Source organism: Homalodisca vitripennis, chromosome 1, assembly GCF_021130785.1.
Source record: "Homalodisca vitripennis isolate AUS2020 chromosome 1, UT_GWSS_2.1, whole genome shotgun sequence".
NCBI classification, from domain to species: Eukaryota; Metazoa; Arthropoda; class Insecta; order Hemiptera; family Cicadellidae; genus Homalodisca; species Homalodisca vitripennis.
In genome coordinates, this window is record NC_060207.1 from 171258312 (window position 1) to 171284947 (window position 26636).

At 32.6% G+C, this 26636-nt stretch overlaps 2 protein-coding genes across 2 annotated transcripts in view; one reads left to right on the forward strand and one right to left on the reverse strand.

Annotated features, from left to right (window-relative positions):
- Nucleotides 1-26636, forward strand: part of LOC124354004 (venom serine protease Bi-VSP-like) — a 71601-nt gene that overhangs the window by 27110 nt on the left and 17855 nt on the right. The gene's annotated exons all lie outside the window — the stretch shown is intronic.
- LOC124352726 (venom protease-like) lies at nt 1073-16736 on the reverse strand. The gene is made up of 7 exons (XM_046802357.1): nt 16604-16736; nt 12812-12925; nt 12322-12469; nt 8340-8503; nt 7158-7256; nt 4880-5025; nt 1073-3930 (listed from the first exon to the last, which is right to left on the reverse strand). Exons 1-7 carry the CDS (start codon nt 16677-16679, stop codon nt 3760-3762), a joined length of 918 nt encoding a protein of 305 aa, XP_046658313.1. The 5' UTR covers nt 16680-16736; the 3' UTR covers nt 1073-3759.

The following is a 26636-nucleotide window of genomic DNA, read 5'->3' on the forward strand; positions in this document are numbered from 1 at the left end:
TGCAAAATCAAGGACATCATCAATTTCATGAAAGTGCAATTAATATTGAATAAATTTCCCGATTGAGTTAAAAATGAGATATTAGGCAAACTATAAATTACATTAAGAACACAATTTTAAGGAGAGGCTGATCCTCTATTAAGCCTTATTCTGGCCGTCCTCTTGATGATTTTATCAAACAGAATGAAGGGGAAAGTCGATACAGTACAAGGTCGATGGTACTGATAAAGAGTGTCAGGCAGGATTTGAACCTGCACTATCTGTAACTCAAATCCAAAGCCAGACAGGCTATAATATATCGCTCGGCCATCGGCGCTTCCTATCTATCTTTATTAAAAAAAAAATGTTATTCATAAATTACTAATAGCAGTATATTTTATAGTTATAATCATAAAATTCAGCCATATATATTTAAACATTACCTAATTACTTACTCAGTGATAAAATTATGGAGGGAATGAGCTGTAAAAATTACGCACTTCACTTATGTATCCTCACTTAAGATTTGTGTAAATAAAAAGTGCTTTGTCAGTTCTTTTAGTAATAGAGTGCATAATTAAACCGGCATGATTTGTCTTTATATACAATATATACCAACGGAAAATTTAGTTGTCTTTTTTATTTAATAATTTCTGATAAGTTGGGTTTATGGATTCAAACTTTGACACGAAAAACTAACTTAAATTTGAGACGGTTTCTAAACTTATTTTTCTAAATGCACTAACCAGACAAGGCTTGTTCACATAAATCCGTGATCACTGATGGTAAGGGTATATTATGAGCTATTTGACTCTTCTGGTGATCATAATACGTTAAACAAAATTCAACTCTATTTTCACAGTTGAAGTCATTTTGCATGAGTTCATATTTCTCCTCTTCTGTCTGAAAGGATATTAGTTTATTAGTGAGGAGAGTGAACCGGCAATGAAATTTGCCACAATTGTTGGAATTTTATTCCTGCCTGCAAAATGTATACAGGGAGGCCATGACTTAGTGTTACATTTGTTATGGGTGATAATACATATATGTGACTGAAATAACAAAATAAAAGTTTGTATTAATCACACACATCCAGAGGAAAATTATTTTAATTTATTAACAAAAACATGAACATTTTATAAGAAGTGTAAAATATCTATGACATTGGGACACATTCCCCGAACTTTATTACTACCATGGTATTTATTCTACATTGAAATTTGAGTAAGTATGGATAACGTTTAAAGGGTCTGAATCTCCACAAATAGTAATTAAATGGATTTAAACTGGGAAGTTCTAATTTTTCTTAATTGAAAAAGGTGACATTCACAAATTTGTATAAAAAATACTAGAGATACATCGTTTTATTTTTGTTATCTAACTAGAGTTATGTGAATTTAATAGTGTAAAACACGATGTGATAAAAATGTCACTAAAATTACCAGATGAATCGGTAATTTTACAATTGTTTTCCTTGAGCAAGACATCTTTAGGTGGTTTTTGCAAATGATATCTCAATGTACCTGTGCACTATTTTCCAAACAGCCCTTGCCTTGCATTCAGCACCGGAGATATATTTATTATTAATCGTGATCTTTGCAGCTTTAATTACTTTTTAATGCTATACTATAACAATTATAACGTTTTGTAAGTTGGGGACAGTCCGCCTCGCGCTGGTCTACATACCGTGAGCTTTTTTTCTCAGGATATTTTAATCCCCTAAATCATCCATGATGTTGGATGATTTCTGTGGGCTAAGTGTAAGTGGAAAGGTTTCTTTGAAACAAGATTTATAAATGTGTATAAACGAGTCTTAGCAGCCTGTCGTGCCAGAGCAAACACGACGGACGTAAGGTAAGTTAATTAGGCCTCAATTTATAAGAAAACAATGTATTCAATTAAAATTACATGAATATTGAAAACCAAGAACAAACTCACACAGTTTTCTATTCTAAACTTATAGCTTACACTAATACTCAAGTATTGCAATCAGTCGGACTATATTTCAAATAAAGTGAATTAACTTCAAATAAAGAACCTTCTGCTAATCGGGAGGAATTATACGGATGGAGTTAGTTCAATAAACAAAGAAAGAATCAATTTAGCTCTTTTTAGCTTTGAAGGTTTAAGTTGTTTGCAAAATGCTAAAATGGCTACAAAAGGATAAAGTATATTTACGGTGAGGTGCGCTTAATGTGTATCCCCTCGGCATCAGGATTTGGAGCAGAATAAAGAAACATTCTACACATCATTGGCCGTGAAATTCTCCTTACTCCACATGATCCAGTTAGCTTTTATTGGTCAATTAATTAATTGATAGTTAATGTCTACTTGGTTCAGCATAAACTGTATTGTGCAGAAGTGGCTACCGGGATAGGTTCGAGACTTGATAGACCATTAAGTGACAGCACATTGGCAGCTCCCAGAAGAAAACTGTGTCTCAGAAAAAGCAAATAATGCTCCGTGTCCCACGGGCAAGGAAATTTAGAATACTTTGCAAAATTAATTGAATTAATTATGGAAGATTATTAACCTCATTCTTAGTTATAACTTTATTTTAATTATGTTTATTGACATATAGCTCTAAAAGGCATTAATGTTAAGTTTTTGAGATAGGAAATGTTTTGGATTTCAGAATTCTGAAAATATTTTAAAACTGGTTTACTGAGGTCTTGTTGAAGATTCGTCTGTTTTTAAAGGTACTTTGACTGATTTATGTTTACGGTTTGATTGAACAGATACTGTAAGCATATTCTTTATCTGAAGAGCAGTTTCGTTTAAAAAACTGGGAGACAGTTGAAAGTTGGTAATCACGTTATTTAGGCATGTTGAAGTGGTTCCAATGATTCTGTAGGAAGAGCAAACACTGTAGGACCAAAAAGGAACAGATTTAAGAAGTCTTGCTTTAATGTATGGAGAGAGAAAGTTTTTTTTAAATCGTCAGTGATCAACAGAAAATATCATTCTTAGACCGCTTCAATACGTCAGAAATAAGAGTTTGCAGCAGCTTAAACGGTTTCTATAAAAAAATTATTAACTTTTACCACATAATTTTATTGTTTAATATTCAAATATTTTCTCAATGGTAATATACTGTTCCGGAGAATTATGTCCTAGCCTCAAAATTAGACCTAACCATATTAGCCTCCAGTCTTTAGGGAACTCAAATAGTTGGTCACAAGTTTGTAGTCAGGCATTAGTGTTTTCAAGATACATTCAGATACAAGATCCAACAAAGATGAAGATAGACAATATCAGGAATTTTTTCGATTTAATTAAAAAAAAACCTGTGGTTTCTGATGATATTCACCTGATGTAGCTGACAAGGCTTATGGTGTCAGTACTGGGCCCAGCGAGATAGCAGAGGTCCGACGTAAGTCTTCCAGCTTCTGACTTACGGGTCGAGCATTTCTCTGTTGTACTCAAATTGTTTATTTTCAAGGCGAGGCTATTATAATTTGAATTGTTTTCGTGAATGATTCTTGGATTAACTTAATTTTTGGCATCTCAGTTCTACAGTAAGTTAAAGTGAAGGCACTTACACCGCAGGGACACACACACCTTGGTACAAACCATGAAAAGTTATTGATTCCTCTGTAAACTTATCTTTCTTAAGAGTTTATTTAGGTACATAACTTTTTGATCGCAGTAATTCTTTAATCGTACGTAAATATATATAATCGAGGCTGCACTCTTCGATGTTGAAAAATTGCGCATTAATCCGCGGGTAGCTAATTATGAATAAATATAAAATTGAACCAAGAGGAAAGTGCGAACAAGTTAAAGGTCCATGTTTTCGATGAGCCATTCCATGTACTCTGATATCCTTGTGTAAACTCCGGGAAATCCTTCTTTTAGACAACTTTTCCCGTAGGAATCAATCCCCAATGCGAAAACCCTACGTGTGCCATTGTACATTCTATACATCATGAGTGGGCCGCCGGAGTCACCCTGCAAACAAATGCATCAAATATTAATATCGAGCCGTTATATTGTCTATAATTACCTTATGTCAAATAACTAAAACCAAAGTTAATGTGACATTTGATTGATTATAGTTAACGTGACTATTATATTGGAATTCTTGCTTACATCGCGTTATTTTAAATTTTAACTCAATATACAAAATGTTAATTTTTCGACAAACAAACTTTTCTACAAATAGATAATGACTGATCGTAGAAGTTCCTCGTAAACACAACTAACTTGTTTCGAATAGCTATATTGTTCAGTACACTGTTATATAATTGTATGTTGATACTTCAAAAACAATCTAATAAATGGCGACAGTCGGTATAAAAACTGGTACTAAGTACACTACAAATAAAACACCACCTACTTAATTTATAAATGTAACAAACTACAGATCAGTATTAAAGTCCGTTATTAGAATGCAATACACTTTAACATACTCGAATATGCTAAATATTTCAAAGTTTCCCATTTGATTTAAATTGTAAAAATATAGACTTCTGGTTTCAAGGCGCACATATACGACACAAAATAGTGAAAACATAAGAAATTGTTTACTATGCACAACTGTAATAGATATAACTGAAAAAAGTTTAAGAAAAGGCAAAAGATGTCATGGAGCAGGTAAAATAAGGCTTCTGAAGAAACGATAGGTTTAGTATGTAATGCCATGAATATTATCACTAGTAATACTGACAGAAAAATTGTCAAGGATGAGCATGCAGGATGCTAAAGAGTTCAACACCATTACTAATATTTGCACGACCATAGGAAAAAAGGAAACTTGCAAATATTAATAACTCAATGGTACATATTTTTCGTAATTCCTTTTAAACATTCCAGGGATCTTAAATTTCAAAATTTAATCACTTTAAGATTAAATTAAATCTGAAAGATAGTGCAACTCCAGTAGTGTGCATAGACTTACTCGGCACGAGTCCTTGCCTGGAGCGTAGGCACAAACCACCCTCTGGTCGATGACAACCTGTGGGAAAACAGAGGTGAGGTTCCTGCGACACTCCGCCAGATCGGTTACTTGGAGTTCGGCCTCCAACAGCCGAGAGCTGACCACTCCTAGGAACATATGTGATGTGGTCATACCATAACTAGAACATGTGATGTGGTCATACCATAACTAGAACATGTGATGTGGTCATACCATACTAGAATTATTCATAAGAAAATCAAGCCTCTATTGCAGACCAAATTTATAATGTATTCAATGCCAGTAAATTGTATCTGTAATCATACAAGAACATGTCTATAACATAATACGTTCATTTAATGATTTTATTAAAACACTATTACTAAATGAAATGTCTAAAAAACGCAGGTAATACATATCTTGTACCCTTTAAAAAGAATGTATAATATAAAATAGTGTGTGAATCTGGTGATATAGACATGTTTCAATCAAATGCCACATTTTTACTTTTACATTTTCTTTTCTAAAGTGGTTATCCACAAAAATGTTTACGATAGCAGGAGTATAAAATACCTCGCGCTCCGAAGTGCAAACTAATGGGATCATCACACAAACCTAAAATTGTGAATTCCACATTGTACATTTAGATGTTGTTATAATTCTGTGGCACTTTGTAAAACACTAGTTAGTCACAGCACAACAAAATAAGACCTAATTGACGTTCCTATTGCAAAGACAGTGTCCAGTTCTGACATTTATATGAACGAAAGGAATTCCCTGTGTACAGGATTTTTTGTATCCATACCAAAATAGTGTGTCCATTTGGTACACTGAACATTTTCCTTAAATGTTTGTCTTGTAAAATTGGAGTTAGACTTAAAAACAACTAATAAATTAACTATGTACAGTCAATGGCTTTAGATCTGCTGAAATTAAGAATCATTAACTAAGATGTTTTTACATTTTCTATATTTGTTACTGAAATAATTATGCTACCACGAATATTGTGTTTCACCCATTTACACCATTTTGTGGTATTAATATAGGTACAGGAATGAGTCAGAGTAAATTATTAAATAAAATTAGAGACTTTGTAGAAAAATAACTAAAAACATACTCAACTACGGGTGTGAGGTCGTGTAAATTGTAAGTTAATATTTGGTTACAGGATATTTTTGCTTAATAATTTAATAGAAAAAATGATATTCAAATGTATAACTATTAACCTGTATAGACATGAATGAGAACTCATTTTTGGGCTTGATAAATGGAAAACGTTAGAATATAAAGCTTAAAATATTTAAAAAAAACGTCCTTAAGTAGTAGTTTTAAGCCATCTAGACACAAAAGCTGCTTTAAAATATTGCTATTATTGAAATATTCTTTGGAAATCTAATTTGTACCTTCAACTACATGTTGGCTTTCGTTTGCATTATTCTTTGATTTAGGATGAAAGCCAACATACACAAGATATTTCGATATGTGGCTAAATTAACTTATGGATAATGGAGGAAACTTAAACTTTAATTAGCAATCGTGTGGTGCCCAGGATGATCATGTACATTGAGACTTTTTGTACTTAATAAAACGATGGATGGAACTCGAGATAACAATCGTGTGGTATGCAGGATAATCATATACATTGTATTCGCCACATTGATACTTTATCGGCTTAATAAAACAATGGAGAAAATTAGAGATAACGATCGTGTGGTGTCCAGGTTGATCGTGTATATTGCTTTCGTATAATTGAGTCCAAAGTGGAGCTTTAATAAAATAATGGATAATGCAGAAAAGGATATAGCAATCTATGATATTTAGAGTGATCTAGTATATTTATTACGTCCCATTTACGTCAAATTGAGATTTATGATGTATCAAAAGAACAAACTTTATTCTTTGATTGAGAGAATGTAGTAATCTTTAACCCATGCTATTTTATGATTTGTCTATTTAGGGTTAGAAGTATTAGTACCAAGGGATTCATTGGATTAAACTGATAATTTCTGGTTCTTGGGTTTACAGGAGAAACAAACTTCTACAAGGTTTAACGGTAATTTTGAAAACGTTTTTAAGAACATAGGAAGTGTTTTATTATTTATAATTAAAATTATTGCTCTTCCCTAGGAAGAGTCACGATCTTAATTGATCTAAATTGACACTATTCTATTATTTTTCCAGAATTCTTCTCAATCAAAAAACCCTTAATAGCAATACCGAGAGTATAAAAGCACGATTACTACGTAAGAGGAACTTAGTTCTTTCTGTGATTATCACTCACCGTGCTCATCGAGCCCCCATTCGGCTACCACAGTCCATGAGTTGACGAAAATATTATTCTGGAACTCCGAAGATGGTAAGCAGATCGGTTTGATCAAATCTGTAACAAATTCACATTATAAAATACAGTAAATACTCATTCCGAATTAAACATGATTTGATACGCCACTGGAAAACATTACTAGAGTAGTGGCTTTAAGGACAAGCTTGAATCAAGTTATATGATTTTAAACAACACCTTACTCTCACTAAGGGTTGGTAACAATAATATGCAAGACTGTGCATTTGCTAATATTGAGCATGAGTCAATTTTGGGTTGACCAAGTTGGCATTGCTTTTTTAGTTTTAGTATATCATAAAGGTTAATAGTGAAAATACTTAACATGATAATACAATTTTATACAGGTATAAATATGTTACTAAATTAAAATGTTTAATTTAGCATTTTTTTTTAATAGTATGTTGGGATAACTGCAATTTGGAGTGAATTGCAGTTAACCTTGAAACTTATATTGATCTGAACACTACTTTAATATTACAAGTAACAAAGAAAGGAATTTAGTATGGTACTGGAAAGGTATGCCCAACTATATCCCTACAATGCCAAAGAATCAATTTAGTGCTTCAAATTATAAAACAATAATGTGTACATACAAACTAGCCAGTATATCATGGTGGCACGGCAAGTTACAAATAGATGACAAGCAATGGTCCAGGCATGACATAATAGATCTCATTCCTGATCTCTGATCCTGCAATTTACACTTCTATAACTGACATTCTGCAAATAAATGGCAAGAAGGGCTAGTCGAACTGAAAAGGAGTAACTGAATCAGAATCGTTTTCTATGCACCTACTGTATATGCCTTGGATAAATGTTTCTTAAAGCCAAGGAGGTTATGCCCCAGATCAAAACCAGATCAATATATATACAAAACAATAATATATCTCTTTGGTGACACTTTAAAGGATTTATATTGCAATTAAGTTCAATATCGTGCTTTATGGCTGTAACAATACGATACTTAAATAAACTACTACAGATATAGCAATGGTAAAAGATATTCCCCAAGGTACAGTACAGTGAATTACTTAAGTGCTCAAAATGTTATCTATCTTATAGTATATCTGATTTTTTAAAGGATGAATCATTCTTATAGAACTAATAAAAGTGACTGCTTACCAGTAAATTCGATCTTCCTGTCAAGTTTTATCAAACCGATGTCGTTAGTTTTGATCGAGTTGTTGAACTCCGGGTGTAAGATAATCTTCTCTATGTCTACGTCTATGGGAAATACGTTATCATCTGTGGAAGTCAAGTCCAAGTCTCCCAAACGGACCACAGAACTGCAAAAAAGATACTCTTACCACATCTATTCGACATAAACTTACAACTACGTATAAACAACAATAATACGAGGTTATAAATGTAATCCAGTTCCAATTCTTCTTTAGTATAAGAAATTCATTCATAGCAAATTGTGTATACATGTCTAACAACAGAACTTGAAAAGGGTGGAGAAGTAGGGTACATAAAAGTATAGGCAACTTCTTCAGCGCTGATGGGCACGGTTAAACCCCTTTAAAATGACATACTTCCCAAATTAGAGACACAATTAGGTGCAGGTTTACGCTGTATATTCGGCTTGACTTTTACCTCTACCACCAATTAATTTATTGTGTATCGCACTTCCCAAATTAGAGACACAAATAGGTGCAAGTTTACGCTGTATATTCAGCTAGATTTTTACCTCTACCACCAATTAATTTATTGTGTATCGCACTTCCCAAATTAGAGACACAAATAGATGCAAGTTTACGCTGTATATTCAGCTTGATTTTTACCTCTACCACCAATTAATTTATTGTGAATCGCACTTCCCAAATTAGAGACACAAATAGGTGCATGTTTACGATGTATATTCAGCTTGATTTTTTCCTCTACCACCAATTAACTTATTGTGTATCGCACTTCCCAAATTAGAGACACAAATAGGTGCAAGTTTACGCTGTATATTCAGCTAGATTTTTACCTCTACCACCAATTAACTTATTGTGTATCGCACTTCCCATATTAGAGACACAAATAGGTGCAAGTTTACGCTGTATATTCAGCTAGATTTTTACCTCTACCACCAATTAATTTATTGTGTATCGCACTTCCCAAATTAAAGGCACAAATAGGTGCAAGTTTACGCTGTATATTCAGCTTGACTTTTACCTCTACCACCAATTAATTTATTGTGTATCGCACTTCCCAAATTAGAGACACAAATAGGTGCAAGTTTACGCTGTATATTCAGCTTGACTTTTACCTCTACCACCAATTAGTTTAATGTGTATCGCACTTCCCAAGTTAGAGACACAAATAGGTGCAAGTTTACGCTGTATATTCAGCGTGACTTTTACCTATACCACCAATTAATTTATTGTGTATCGCACTTCCCAAATTAGAGACACAAATAGGTGCAAGTTTACGCTGTATATTCAGCTTGATTTTTACCTCTACCACCAATTAATTTATTGTGTATCGCACTTCCCAAATTAGAGGCACAAATAGGTGCAAGTTTACGCTGTATATTCAGCTTGATTTTTACCTCAACCACCAATTAATTTATTGTGTATCGCACTTCCCAAATTAGAGACACAAATAGGTGCATGTTTACGCTGTATATTTAGCTTGATTTTCACTTCTACCACCAATTAACTTATTGTGTATCGCACTTCCCAAATTAGAGACACAAATAGGTGCAAGTTTACGCTGTATAATGAGCTAGATTTTTACCTCTACCACCAATTAATATTTATTGTGTATCGCACTTCCCAAATTAAAGACACAAATAGGTGCAAGTTTACGCTGTATATTCAGCTTGACTTTTACCTCTACCACCAATTAATTTAATGTGTATCGCACTTCCCAAATTAAAGACACAAATAGGTGCAAGTTTACGCTGTATATTCAGCTTGACTTTTACCTCTACCACCAATTAATTTATTGTGTATCGCACTTCCTAAATTAAAGACACAAATAGGTACAAGTTTACGCTGTATATTCAGCTAGATTTTTACCTCTACCACCAATTAATTTATTGTGTATCGCACTTCCCAAATTAGAGACACAAATAGGTACAAGTTTACGCTGTATATTCAGCTAGATTTTTACCTCTACCACCAATTAATTTATTGTGTATCGCACTTCCCAAATTAGAGACACAAATAGGTACAAGTTTACGCTGTATATTCAGCTAGATTTTTACCTCTACCACCAATTAATTTATTGTGTATCGCACTTCGGAAATTAGAGACACAAATAGGTGCATGTTTACGCTGTATATTCAACTTGATTTTTACCTCTACCACCAATTAACTTATTGTGTATCGCAGTTCCCAAATTAGAGACACAAATAGGTGCAGGATTACGCTGTATATTCTGTATAAATTTCAGCTTGACTTTTACCTCTCCCACCAATTAATTTATTGTGTATCCCACTTCCCAAATTAGAGACACAAATAGGTGCAGGTTTACGCTGTATATTCAGCTTGATTTTTACCTCTACCACCAATTAACTTATTGTGTATCGCACTTCCCAAATTATAGACACAAATAGGTGCAGGTTTACGCTGTATATTCAGCTTGACTTTTACCTCTACCACCAATTAATTTATTGTGTATCCCACTTCCCAAATTAGAGACACAAATAGGTGCAAGTTTACGCTGTATATTCAGCTTGACTTTTACCTCTACCACCAATTAATTTATTGTGTATCCCACTTCCCAAATTAGAGACACAAATAGGTGCAAGTTTACGCTGTATATTCAGCATGATTTTTATCTCTACCACCAATTAATTTATTTGTACCTCTAACACCAATTAATTAATCGTGTATCCGCTGGTTTGAAAACTCTCAATGTGCACAAAGATGTTGTACTTGTAATCATTAAGACGTTTTAAAGACGGTAACAATTTACAGCGTCGCACAACGAGAATAGGTCCCGTGTACGCTGTTGTGGTAAAGCTGCGCACATCACTGATTACCTCAATGATTGACTTTTCGCTTCATTTAAACTTGAATATTAATAACAAAAGTAACCTAATTCTACATACATCATCTAATCTTTCTCAGCTAATTTTACAACGCGCGTAATACCATTCACGCATTTTCGTATAGTATATTGTGACTGTCCATACATTAAAGGTTTTAAGAAAAATTTTCGTATCACGATCTCAGATTAAACCAAATTGAATAGTAATAATAATATCCTTTATTGCATAAAGAAAATTATATAATTGAATAGCATGCCTCAATACTACTATAAATATAGCTATAGTACTAATTACAACGCCAACAATAAGGCTTTGGGCATCGCTTTCAATATCAGAACTGGGATATCACTTTTACTATCAATTGTAGTATTCAAATATTTTCATCCCAGCGGTCCGTCATGAATTCTTCAACGGAGTTAAACGCCTTTGACACCAATAGTTGTGTTAGGCGAGATTTTAATTGTTTGGGATTATTTAGAATGTTTAATACTCTCATGGAGCTCATTAATTACTTTCACGCCAATTTGACACATCAAGTATTGAAACACTGTATGTTTGTGTTATCCATTTTTGAAGTTGTCCCTGCCTTTCGTCTCGTATTGGTGGACGTCCATGTCTTAGAGCAATTCACATTTTAAACGACAATAAAGGGCGACCTCGAGAATATAGAGACAAGGTAAAGTTAATACTTCAAACTCCCTAACGGTGTCTTTGCACGACTCTCTGGAATTTAACTTTAGAAAGATTCTGGCAGCTTTCTTTTGTGCTCTAAAATTACTCTTTCGAATTTGTAACATAACCATAATAAGCCGTTTTCAATACGAATCCTTGGAACAAAGCAAATTAGTCAGGGTAGTATTAATTTATGTTTTGAAAACGGACAGTAATTTAAAAAAAAATAAAAATATAAGTATTATCCTGTATTTTGAGAGTAATTTACTTATAAAAACTATGTTCATCATATTTTGTACATATTATGCTGGTATTTACGAAGTTTTCTGTCTATTTCTCTATTAATTCAATCAAATCTCAAAATTATACATGTTTGAGTTATTTAATACTAAAGTTTATGCTGTTGATGGCAATAAAACTAAGTAAAATATGAGGAGCCTTTCTCACAGTTTGAAACCGGCAGTCAACTTAGGATCCAAGCAGTGGGCAGCGGTCAACACGTACTGATCACTGATCAGGCTGCCCCCACAAGCCCATGTAGGAACATTGGACGAACCCCTGGTGTACCCTAGAGCCGCCATCCATGGGTACGCTCCTGTAATCCACCTTTAGTACAATCTATCTCGATATATTGAGTACTTCTGAGTTTTGTGCAAGTAAAGTTAAATTATACCAAGAAATTTTTGTTTAGATTCTAACGATTTTTTAGTAGTATGTGACAAATATTGTAAATATTAAATTTTTGAAGTAAATAAAGAGATAACTCAAGTACACTACAGACATCGTTCATACTGATGATACTGTATCTTGGTTGTCTATGAAAAGAATAAAACACATTTATACTATACTTGCGTAAAATCATAACTACACAAATAACTTAATTTTATATTAACGTACTACCCCATGTAATGGATCAGAATGGATTTCTAAGTTTTACCTAAGCCTACTCGTTCTCCTCCTCCTATGATAATTTTCTCTTCGTAAGCAGTGACTCCACATTTTTCGTTAGGCAGCTTCCTCAACTTCTGTGTGCCTATGTTGATCTTATCACCTTTAAAAACAACATACAGTATTCGTATAATTATTCCGTTGCGTCATCTTGAAACCTCTACAAGGACAAGTATTCTTATGTTTCCATTTCAAATTTAGAAGAACTAAATGTTAAAAGACCACAAACGTTTAAAAATGTATAATTAAATTTTTGTGCTCATATTTTTTTGTAATACTAATAAAAACTATATAATTTGGAACAAATACGTACTTTAGTCTATTATATAAATTAATCTAGACTAATTTTAATTTTTTCTCAGGACCTATTTTCATATAATGAGTAAATCGGAAGTAACTATAGATTTATATAGTACAATTAAAATGAAGAAGTATGTCCGTTGGAAATAAAATAAAATAAATCAAGAAACAATGTTACGTTTTTTGCAATATTATTTATATTTTTTCTGCCGACTGTCATTTTGAACACAATTTATTCTACGATATATATGTATACTTTATAGTTATTATTAACTTTTATTGTGGTGTAGGTCATCATCTAGTTAGTTTTTACAGTTTTTTGGTTCTTAGATCACTACTTAATTATGTTTCTAACGTTAGAACAACATGCTCCTACGTAGTGTGCCTATTTATACTAGAACCCTTTAAATCAAGATTTTATTTCCATTGGCCCTTTTTTTATTAATTCCCTCAATTTTTAAATTGTAATTTAACAAAGTCCTTTTTTTAATTACTTGAGAAATTTCAAGGTTATAAACAGGTAATAATTTAAAATATCCTCATAATATTTACATTTGTATAAAAATAATTTACTATACATATCATTATGTACCTCCAAGAGTATTTCCAGTCTTTTTTCCAAAATGTTCGGTATTACTCTAATATTGTATTTTTATTGCTATTAGTATTTTTTTCTTTTTTATTTCCAAGCGTCGGAGTGGGTAATACAACCCATTGGGTTACTGTGTGTTTATGAGTTGGTGTTTGTTATTTTCTAAGTTTATTTTTTAATTTATTATTTTTAATTTTATAATCCAAAATGAGTATACTATTGTAATGCAAAATTTTTATAAAACTCAGAATTGTTTGAAGTTGTTTTCGGCGATGGAAGGATTGTGAAGGAAACAGGATTTTCTGGACATTTGCCAACGTTTAGTGATACAATACAATTACGGAGTTTCAAGATCTGCAATTTGATCTATTCTTCAGGTGAATATCTAAACTAACGCATAACTACAATCTAGGTTTAAGTAAACAAAACATACCAGTAAAAAAATACAATATAATAATCACAACATAACTGTTGTGATTCCTAACTTATGATTGTAGTAATTAGTTTAGTTATTCACCTGAAGAAGAGACCCGATTGCAAATCTTGAAACGTAGTGTCACTGATTCTATTGTAACACTAAACTATGACAAATGTCCGGAAAATCCTGTTTCCTTCACAGTTCAAAATGTGTTGCTCTTTTTTAACGGTCAGATTCCGTTATATGCCCCCAACTCTTAAACTTTTTGCAATGAACTTAGAACGTTATAAAACGATGTAGTTGAGTAACAGAACTAACATTCCATTAATCAACAAGCATTTCCATGTACATGCGGTCGGTATTGTTGTCGCTGTTATCTTATCTTTCTCGAGAATCCCAATTACGGCAGGCCGCGCGGCATCACATGATTATTTAAGTTTTTTACACGGTACATAATTGCCTTTCCATTACAATTCAATTTATATTTCTGATCAGCTCCTCTAGAATTTGATATTTTACTGATAGGTACTGTCTCGAGGGATGTTTTTCTTTCGATGACATCAGCGCGGAACAGCACCGAAGGTGCTGCCGAAGCCCGCGTTGATAGCCGGAGGCACTCGCATTTTTGGTGGCGGAGTGTGATCAAGAATAAAAACAAGTTGTGTGTGTTTTCAATAAAGATTTTAGTTTTTGTTTGGTAATGTTTATTTTTGTTGAATTTTTGTGTTTGGAGAAATGTAGGGGTGTGGTCGATATAATACGTAAGTACCTTTTTTTATTAGCTAGTAACCAATTAGTAACCATTCATTATAATCATCCGTAAATGAAAAATTAGCGTTGAAGGCGTAATGTTAGTTCTGACACTCAAATACATCGTTTTATAACGTTCTAAGTTCATTAAAAAAAGTTTAAGCTTTGGGGGCATATAACGGAATCTGAACGATTTAACCATTTAGCAGGAAAACCCGCGCGGAGATGATGACAAGTTCGCCCACCTCCCTCAAGTAGCCTACCACTATTGCGGCTCGACCGAGTACAGCCTGTTCCAAAATTCACGTCCCACTACCAACACAAGTTGTCTCCGCCTGTGACAATACTAGTTTGGCAACTTACACAGTTTCCTGCGGACTGCAAAGGGAACTCATTCAAGTGCGTTGGCCGTGCTTCGAGATACATCGTTCGAACTGTATACACAAGAAGCAAGAGACTTATTTCTTTTCAGTTCGGCCAAATTTGAATCCTATACTCTATTTTGGTTGTATTTGATTTTTGTATGTATATAACAAGATAATGCTTAGGGTTTACTTTTGTTGTAAATTTAATATTTTAGCTTAAGGTTGAGTCAAGAAACTTGAAATACTCGAGCAATTTCCTACGGAACAAAGCAAAATGCTATGAAAGTTTTGTTCTGCTTACAACGCTGCAACATAGAATAGCAGCAGAATAGATCCATACATTTGTAATGTACGCTGATTTCTCATCTTCAATCACCTTGTTTCCAAAACTTTTAATTTAAGCCTTTATGGATTTGAATTGGTTTTGAATATCCTTTTACTTATTAAGTATATGTAAACATTTCGATCCTTCAATGTTTAGTTAGACCTTTTAAACTTTTTAAGGCAGTTTTATTAACGGGTTATGAAATGGCTTATTTGACCGGATAAACATAATTTATAGGCTTTTTTCTAATTTGACCTATAAAATGTGAAACTTCCTGTATATACACGAGTCATTGGACAATTTGGAATTATTTTTTGGGAGGATTATTGATTGACGTATTTCTTTGCATTCACAAAAGGGCAGAACTTATTGTAATATTTATGATCAATGTGTGAATTATACACAGCCAAATTATATACTGAATGTATTAAAACTGTTTTTTATACTAACGCCATAAATAAAACACATTTAAAAAGAGTATTTTGATTGTATAGAAAAGTTCTAGCATTTCTAGCTATAAATTTTTTCTAAACTACAAAAGAATAATAATGCAAATATGGCTATATTAAACAATTATATTCTCATGCCTCTAGCTCACTTACTTATCAAATCATTTCATGTAAAGTTACAAGTCTCAATTCATTTACTAGACATTCTGCGAACGTACAGTAGACGATCAGAGAAGAAGATTATCCAGCACTATGTGTTTCGCTGACGCTCAACGAATAATGATTTTTACTTCAAAGACAGTTTTATTACAAACAGAATCAATACTGAACAATGAATGAATAAGTGTAACGCATATTACATGGATTATAGAACTCTCTTAAGTATTCTTTTTTAATCTCTTTCAGGTTTTATTTTATAATACCAATTTAATTCTAAGATTTATATTTCACTCAGTAAACATTTTTATACACCACAAAATATTTACATTGCGGTATTGATAGTTATAAAAGTTAAAACTCATCTCAATTAAGTACTGATAATATTGATGAAGTAGTTATTTTGTATTTGACGCGTATACTCACGGCTGAACTGCCCTGAGACTGTCAAAGTCAAGGTCAAGAGTAAGATGACGGTCTTCAGCCAGTTACAGTTAGCCATTTTGTAATTTGTTGATTGACTACTTGACTTCCTCCATTGTTTCAGAAGAAGCTTTATCAGTTTATTTCCTTCAAAAATTAATCTCATTATCAGACAAAATACATATTGTGTAACGTATATTTATATGTTGTTGGTATTAGATCATACTTTAACAAACACTGTGCTTCAAACTACTTACCAATGTTTATTTATTTATTTATTTATTCTTCCAACGGAATTACACCAGTAGTACATGTAATAAGTTAAAAAAAGAGTATAAATTATTAATAGCACTAATATAATGTATACATATATAATTAAATAACAGTGTTAAAATAAATAAACAACAAAACAGCAAATTAGTAATAAATATAAGGTAACAAAAAATCAAAAAAAGGTACAAAAAACAAAAACAATAATAAATAGTTAAATATAAAAACGAAGAAACAGTAATAAGTGTGTGGTGTTTGATAAGAACTAAATAACAACTAAGTGATAACAAAATTTGACAAAACTTCACTGTTGAGTGCTAAGTTGTTCTGATTTTATTAAATGTCGAGGAATATGTTTTATTTTTAGGCCTATTTTGAAACTTAATTTTCTTTTGAGAAACTTGAGAGCCGTAGGTCATTTTGCATACACCCAAGAGGTTGACAAATGATATTATGATTTGTAAAAGAAATGTTAAAAGATATTTATTTCTTTCATCCGGATTTGTCTTCAAATTGTCACTGGAATATGTATCTAGAGAACTACAAATCGTAAAGAAGGTGGATTCTTACTCCAAAATCCTCTCACACTGAACTTCGTATAACAAACATTACAATATTAAGAAAGTGGCATCAGAGGAAATGTCATAAAATATGTAAGCAAAGCAGGTTATAACAAAATTATTAAAAAGTTACAGTATAAGGATGTATTAGCACAGAAACCTCCTAAAATCGATGACTATCCTCATTAAAGTTTTCACTCACGCATAACTCACGCGAGACATACTTAGTGAGTATTCTTCAAAGCTCAAATCCTAATCCTTTTAGGTTCTTCTTTTCTACTTAATCATATAATGAAGTTTATTTTACTATCACTGGTAAATGAATAAAACATTTTTCAATGTAACTTTTATTTTTGCACAAGGCCTTTCGGAATCAATGATTCCATCATCAAGCACTTCACAAATGCCTGATGATGAAATCATCATATAATGAAGTGTATACATATAGGTTTAGCCTCAACAATTATTAGACCAGACGTATTTTTGTTATGTATAATAATTTTTAATTAACACTATTGTTTCATTTTACCAATTTTTAATGATTTTTTTATTTAGAGTACGGCGAGTGAATTACCATTAATCCATGTTATAAAATATTCAACCAACTTTATTATTAACTATATTATAGCCATATAGTTTCCATGTCACTTCGATTGGTCTCCAGGTCAGCCCATGGTTCAGGTAATATGATTTATGTTGTATAGACATGATTTCGAATGGAGTTCATTTTAATGTTACAGAATTATTACTGAAACTCGCGGCTTCGCGCGCAATTTTATGTCAAACACAAACTAATAACGACAAAGAACTCAAACAAAACTAATTAGTTATCAATAATAATAATAAAGACACTAGTATAATAAGCAACCACTTATTATGTAGAAATATTGGTGTGTTGGAAAAAAATTGAAAAAGGAGAAACAGAGAATTGGCTTATATTTAGACTGTCTCGATGTGTGAATTTTAAAATTATCTGATTTACAACTTTAATATTCCTATTTAGGAATAAAAATTTTCCTCTGTTTTATTTTTTTATCCCAGAAGTCTACGAACCAAATTTCTTTCAAATGCGTCTACTAGGTTTTGTGCAATTGAGCATCAAAACATTACAAACCTAAACATATTTAGAAGCCTTCGCATTTACAATATTAATCACTTTCAAAAATAACGATTTATAAGGACTCACAATAACATATTACATGAATTTCTGACATTAGGCATTTTTTCTTAACACACAATGCAAACATGTTCCTGAAACAGATTAATTCACTATTTTCCTCGTTGCCTTTACCTTTACATGTCTTAATTGTACGCATCACAGTGAAACCTTTTTCATTGATATTTCATTAATTTTAATATATTATACTATCGTTTATAGTTGTTTTATTATCCGTAGCGGGTGTGTATAACATTAAATTTTATAAAATTTAATCCTGAAAACTATAGGATAAGTCATCAGTTTGAAAACTAAAAGAGATTAACTTTACTGTGATTTGAGAGTTATTATGATAAGATAAGGCTAGTACAATGATTATACTCATTTTTGTTATGTTTTATAGCTATGTAATTACTCATTTGTACAACAAAACTTCCACAGTAATATGCTTACGTAGGTACGTAGAACAATCAAATATATTATTCAGTTTTAATTCGAATTTCATTCTTCCGATTATTCTTTCTTTAACTCACTTAACTCTTTAAAAACTTCATCAATTAATATGTATAAATAAAGTACATAAATTTGTTAACGTTATGGTTACAAAGCATATATGGCAGTTATAAAACAAATTCTTAGTTTTTATTATTTCTCAATCTCACAAAACCAGCATTATTTGGGATTTTTTTTATTTGTGCCAGCTGGTTTTAGCAATGTTAACCTTATATTTTGCGCAGAAACATATTGAGAGAAGTGCCATTTTAAAGGACATAATGATGGATATACGTATCCACACGTTTATAAGTTTTCCTTGTCAGGTACCCACCGCTTTATGAAAAACCAAATTGCCGATGAAACTAAAATATTTACGCTGTATCTCTCTACACTTTTTGTTGTAAACTATTACTGTAACTGTGTAATAAATAATTTTAGACTCAATTTTGACTTTTTTTACTAAGTACAAGAATATATCAATAATTGAGAGATTATTATTTGAATTTTATTGTAATACACGATTTAATGTAATCTAACTTTATCAATTGTAGATACTTCTATCCAAGCTTACGAAAAGCTAAGGATGTTCTGTACGCACAGCATAACTACGACGATCCTTCCTTAAATCTTCCAAGTTTTTTTACAACTAAACAACTTTTACTATAATAGAATTAATACTGAATTAGTTAGTCCTGAAAATACATCCTACGTAAAGGTAACAATAAAGTCAGTATTAATAAAATCTGTACGCAACTAACCTTACCTCTTTACAGAAGTAATATCGACACCGCTTCTTATCCTGCCGCCGCCGCCGACAGACTGGTCTCATACCTCGTGACTCCTGGCCTGGGGGCTCCACACTCGTCAGATTATCATGAATACTCAACAAGCAGAGACTTCTTGGAAAGGACTTATGGTGTCTCATCCTGCTGCCTTCGTCTTTGAGATTGGGAGAAACTTATTAATGCTAATTAATTACTCTTCAATAATTATATACGTTTGTATTGCAACTTTTATTAAAACCTAAACATTACAAAAGGTACAATTTTATTTAATGAATTATAAATAGAACTATACTCTTGACAGTTAGGTATGCGGAACTTCCTGGGCTACTGATCAATATGTTTGATATTGGACGTCAAATAATTAGTGAATTGGTGGACCAGTTGAATAAGTAGTAATGTACAGTGTTTTGTTATAGTTGATATTTTGAAATTTTATCACGTTAGATACCAAACGATAAAAATGACAGTGTCTTGAGTACTACACAACCTGTTAAACTAAATGCTTTTATTGTACATAGCTATGGCTATGCATAACGTGTGTATTCAGGCCTACCCGCCAGTTGCTGATAACGAAATTCGATTTATGTTTAAGTGTATGCAAGATAATCGTCAAACGAGGTTGCCTAGACTAGAGGTTTGAAATTTGGCATAAAGGTACCATTGTTATCTCTTCTTCAGTATTGAACATTGCAAGCTTTGGTCACTGGTAGGAAGTATCCCTGGTTGCGTTGGTCTTATAGGTAAAAAACCATGTCGAGAAAAAATAAATAAAAAATAAACAGGATAAACAAATTAGTAAAAAAAAAAACAAAGTATAGTGTGAAAATTGACAAAATGATATTTTAGTAACTTATTAACATGCGTAGAATTAAATTACATTTTTACTTCCCTATGGCCTAAAACGAAATATAAATTTGGAATACACGTAGCTTAAGTTCTTAACAGATAAGATAAAGATTGTTTATGAAGACCAATTATTCCATATGGGATGAAATAGTGTTGCACACTCCTAAAAAACTATGTTTCAGCTTTCAACTTCTAGATGTATTAGAAAATTTAAATTGAATTAATAAATGTACTGTATTACGCAGTCTAAACAGTACCTTAGACCTGAAGTATATTTATATGTAAGGAAGTTAACTCTTTTTGGACTGATTTATACTTTGCAGTCATATACGCCGCCAACGGAAATTATTTTAGACCGTAAGTACATGATTAGTGGTCGGGAGAAGTTGTTTTTCACAAATGAAAATTTTCGAGATCTATTTATACCGGGTGGCCTAAAATTCCCCATCCCCTCCATTAACTTTCTTACGAATAGAGACGGACTGATTTACAAGGGATGGTTGTATGACCAACTGAGAGTTTTTTATGTATAAAAATGTTTAATTCACCCTTCCCTCCCCCAAATGGGGTATTTTAGGGATAAGCCAACATTTTAAAGTATGAACTCCTAGCAAGTGACCTCATTTTAAAGTTGTATTATAAAAAGAAGAAGGATGGCCCAAACTAGATAGGTCTCTAATATTACTCTATCAAATTTGGTGGTGGTAAATAAATTGAATTTTTTATAAAACCCCCGCAATTTAAGTTACATTTAAAGTTATTGTGAGGCAGATAAAACATTTACTCACGAGTTATTTTGAGAACTTACGACTCGAAAATCATATAACAAACCATTACAAGAATCAGCAAACATCAAGAAACGTGATTAAAATAGCAGTTATTAGGTTATTATTTTTTGTGAACGAAGCCCATTAAGAATTCCTGGGAATACCAATAGCTGGTTTTGCCATGTTCATCCTTACTGGTTGTCAATTAGTGTGTGAGACACATTCAGTCCAGTTACAAAATTCAAAGTGGACTGATTGTGTTTCTAAAATGTCCATACATAAAAAAAAACTCCTCAGTTTGTCATATAAACATCCCCCAAAGTAAAATCACTCCATCTCTATTCATAAGAAAGTTATTAAGGGGGGTGGGACTTTAAGACACCCAGTTACACTTTTGTTGATATACCGTGACAACACAATGCAAACGTTACTAGAGATCCGTAAATGCCTTATACAAGATGTAGATAACAATGGATTTTTGACAGAACTAGACTTTGAAGACCAACGTATGTGTATACTTTCTTAATCGGGGATAATAATCCAAAATGGCACCGGAAATACCTTAGACCTAAATTAGCCCATTATGCATGGAAATACACGCTTTTTTATTGAAGGAGATTTTTTACCCCTGTCTATGTGTATATTGTCTTGGTCAGGACAAAATTCAAACGATTGTTACGGCACCGAAAATTCCTTTGGACCACAAGGTAATTAAAAGGGCCAGATTTTGATGCTTTTTGACCAAGCAGGCTTCTCATACCCATGTATATACATTTTCTTCATCGGATCATCAACTTAATGCTAAATTATAGCATCAATAATATCTTATAGCACTGAACGGATTTTTAGCTTACGTTGGTATTTCATACCTACGTACGAATATTTCTCAATGTACCAATAAGGTAAAGTCTAATATGAATTCTGAATATTCATTCAAATAAGAATTGTTCTTCCAAACCATCCACAAACCATAGACGTGCGCAAAACCTAAACTAAGAACCACTCACAAATTTGTTTAATTCCTTGACCATAAACACTGTAATATATAGGTCGTAAATAAATAAATCTACTTCAGATTCAAAACTATCATATAGCTAATATACGTCATAAATCTTGTTATTTTTACATCACCAACATTGGTCTACAATAATTGAGCTGTTACAATTGTGGAGCTAATATTCACTCTAGTTATTATGAAATAACCGTACAGAATGCTTTTACATTTAATTGTTATTTATTAATAATGTTTATTTCTCTGACATCAGATCCAAAATATTTACTCATTAAAATTTAAAATTAAGTATAAAATGGACTAAAAAGATTTGAATGTCAGACAGTGACCATAAATTATTTTCAAAAGTATTTATTATTTCCCTTGAAAAGGATATTGCGTGCAAGGCCGCGGGTAAGTAACTGCTAGTTGAGTTGATTTAAAAAAATTAAAATGCTACAGCTCAATACGGAAGTGTGGTTAAAAATATAAAATTACACATGGGCACAGATGAAGACAGGATCTCCATAGCCGCGCCCTATTCAAGGCTAGGAGATCTCAGACGGTTTCTCCGTTCCTTTATCTCAAACTTTGAAACCCTCTAGCTTCTTCACTATTTCCTGCTCGGGTGCTTCGCTGAAGGTAATCTTGTCTCTCAATGCCGAATAGGACGAGGAGTTTACCCTCCTCAAAAGTCATATCCTCAGTACCGAATAGGTGAAGGCAACCCGGAGCGCTGCTCCTTGGTGTATTGGGAGCAGCAGTTCGTGGTTGATGTACATCTTTATCCTCCTAACTCTAGCCTATACTTCTGCTCTCTATGGGCATTCACAGAGGACATGAGAAGTCTCTTTTAGCTTCATCTAGTGCCTTAGTAATCTACTGAACACATAATGCATTGCTGCCTTTCTCACACAACATTTCAATGTGTTTCCTCACCGCAAATAACAATCGAGTATCGCTGTGTGGAAGTCGCAGTTTTACTTGAAATATCAACTATTGTGGTAAGTAATGTAGGTCTCCTCTTCCGGGTGAGTAAGACGAACCCGGAAAACTGATATTGCAAGAAAGTAATATGAATGTGTTCACGCCTGAAAGTTGCGAGAAATGTCTTAGTCATGTTGATTGACCTAGCATAAGGAAATGGGCTACTTATTAGCAAGTCATTGTAATAAGCTGCTACACTCATCACCATCAAGAGGCCAGACAATGATTATAGATTTCTTTGAACGTGTTACAAAACATGTGATAATCATACAAATCAATTCGACTTCAGAACTTCCCTTCGATGAATTGACATCACAACATTTTTATTATCTCAACAGAACGTTTATGCCACATATACGCTGAAATACGCCGATCAAGCCTAAGAATGCAGACTCTTATAGGTTTCTACAATCTTCATACCTTGTTACCTGCTCAGTTCTCGGGAACGAACTAATAGAGGAAAGTTCAGTGCAGGAAAGGAAAAAATAAGATTTACGATGCTATACACTTAAAATCAAACTTAGTTATCATTAATACTACCGCAATAAAAGTTTTAAATAATATTATTTGTTCCGTACAGTATAATAATAAGATAAGCTCGAATTTCACATCTCTAATTGACAACAACAATGAATACGGACCACCTAGAGTCTCTTGCAGTATTTTGAATAAATTCATTGTAAGAAATTTATATACAGACAGACAGATAGAAATTAATATTTTCCAGCCCTTCTAGTGATATACTTCACTAACTCTCAGCCTATCAATAATAATAACGCATCAGGCACTAAGATTATCCAGGTATAAGCCTGGAACTAGGGTGAAACTACATTTTTAACACCAAACTATCTAATTAGTTATTATTAGTTGCCAATACGCACAGTAGAATTTATATTATATGATAGTTATTAATATACTAAAATACATATCTGTTAAGATATTCTAAATTTCGGTTTAACGAAACATGTTTTAGTCAAGGAGTTTTCTTATAAATTTTATTGCTTTAAACATTTATGATGAATTGCAAAACCAATTCGAAACCAAATAAATAGATGATATGCTACAAATTATTGCTGAACAACTTTGAATAATGAACAAAACTAATTAAACATAAAAAGTTATTATTATATCACATAACTATCAAGAAAGTTGGCTACTAGTCGCTCATTTCAGGTTACGCTTAGAACATGCGAGTAAAGTTTAAAACTGCGATATACAAAAAAAAGTAATAAATTAGAAAGTTTCACTTTTTAGATTTTAAAATTTTGGATTTTAGTACTTTTTGAAGTACCGGTACTAAAAAACACCTTTAACCTTTAGGTAAAAACCCCTAAAGGTAGGACCTTTGGGTAAAAATTCTAATTGTTAAAAACATATTTTTTTTGTAAAAAATAAAGGTTTCTAATTTATACATATTCAGCATAGTGTACCTTTTTATGACACCTAACTTAATGAACAAAAATGTGAATGTCATGTGGCAAGATATATCTTGAAATTTGGCTGAGCGTCATTGAAGGCTATACCTAGTAGGGTGACACAATTTCTGCCGAGTGTAAAAAGTTATTTTCTGTAAGACGTATGTCATATATCTGACCACAGGTCATCTCGAGCATGAAATGAGCTGTAGGCTTGAAATTGTATATGCAAACTCAGCAACGCCTGTTACGTGATACGCGGTGTGGCTTACCCCACCTTGTTGTTTATCGTGGCAAAGATATTTCCAACTAGAAGGCGAATACAGAAGTTAAGATATTTCGTCTTGGACAACATTCTAGTTAGAGATTTAAAGGTTTCATTTGTGAGTAGTCGAATATTGATGAAGTAATTGTAAGCAGTATCCAGTTTAAATATATTAGTATTTAATAAGTAAGAATATGGAAGGAACGTGAAGGAAGCAGGATTTTTCCAACAATTTTCTATTGTTCAGTGATATAAATATTTAGTTACTAGTATCAAAAGTAACCAGGGCGATCTTGCAATTACACGCGAGGTGTAGCCGAGCGTTGTAAGTTCTATTCAGCCCCACAATAGAACTTTCGAGACGAGTATTTAACGATGCAAAAAAGCACACGATACCTTATAAAATATTATCTGACATTTCGTAATCTTGTAAATACTCTTCCATAAGAAGAAGTAAACCTGTTTTATAATTCATTTTCGTGTTGAAATCAGATTTTTTTAATAGGACTGTAGAAACAAATAAATAAATTGCACAGAAATTGTTTATTCAGGAACAGAGATATTTACATAAGAATATAATTTTTTCCTTGGTAAAGGCGTGTAATAAATAGGGAAAACAGCTGATTTACCTGCAAGGAAAACTATTACTTTCACGGATCTCAGTTTTATTGCCAAGTAGCTCATTGCCATATATAGTAATGAAAAAATCATTAGCACTTTTTAGGCCTGTAATCTGATATCTTACTGAGGTGAATAACTAACATAAGCATAACTACATAATATGTTAAAATAAAGCAATCATTCCAGAGTTGTGTCAAGGCATAAACCAGTAATCACAATAACCATGCTATGTGTCAACTCCATATACAATAACTCTAAAATATGCACTTGACAAAAAAAGATTATTAAATCAAACTGAACCTCCTTAGTTACAGGTCACAGTAGTTCTGTACACACCGAGTGCCACCGGGAACCATCCAGAGGACAATAGTAATAGTCACGGTAAGGGCACGATGACGGCATAAAGGAAGAAACTGAAATGGGCCTTCTTTCATTTTGGCTCATTATATCTAGAATAGATAGTTTTGGAACTTCTCAAAACCACACGTTGACTTCGCATTGGTTTGTTACAAATTTCTAATCTGTTTAATCCTTTATGTTTCTTTGTTAGTTTATTTCTAAGTATTGGCAGCCAATCGTTTGTGTTATTCATTTGGTTTGTTTTTACGAGACTTTACCTAAAGGTTTTATGTGTTTTAAACGCGATTCTACCATTGTTCTTCTATTTTTCTCCGATAATCCCGGTACGTATGGGATCACGAGAACTACTTATGTCCCGAGGAGGGATGCTAGGTTTGTGGATTTTGGGAAGGTCGTACATATGGGGGATCTTTGAATGGTAAGGATTATATGTATACCTTATTTTATCTCAATAATGTGCTTTTTATTTTCTTAAACTGTTCGCTATTTTACGTTCAAAGGAATCACATTTTCGTAAT

Excerpts from the sequence above, each read along its gene's own strand:
- LOC124352726 (XM_046802357.1), bottom strand. The coding sequence starts at position 16,679 with ATGGCTAACTGTAACTGGCTGAAGACCGTCATCTTACTCTTGACCTTG. Across the intron at positions 5,026-7,157 it reads ATGGGGGCTCGATGAGCACG|GAGTGGTCAGCTCTCGGCTG; the intron begins GTGAGTGATAAT and ends ATATGTTCCTAG. Across the intron at positions 3,931-4,879 it reads CAGGCAAGGACTCGTGCCGA|GGTGACTCCGGCGGCCCACT; the intron begins GTAAGTCTATGC and ends ATTTGTTTGCAG.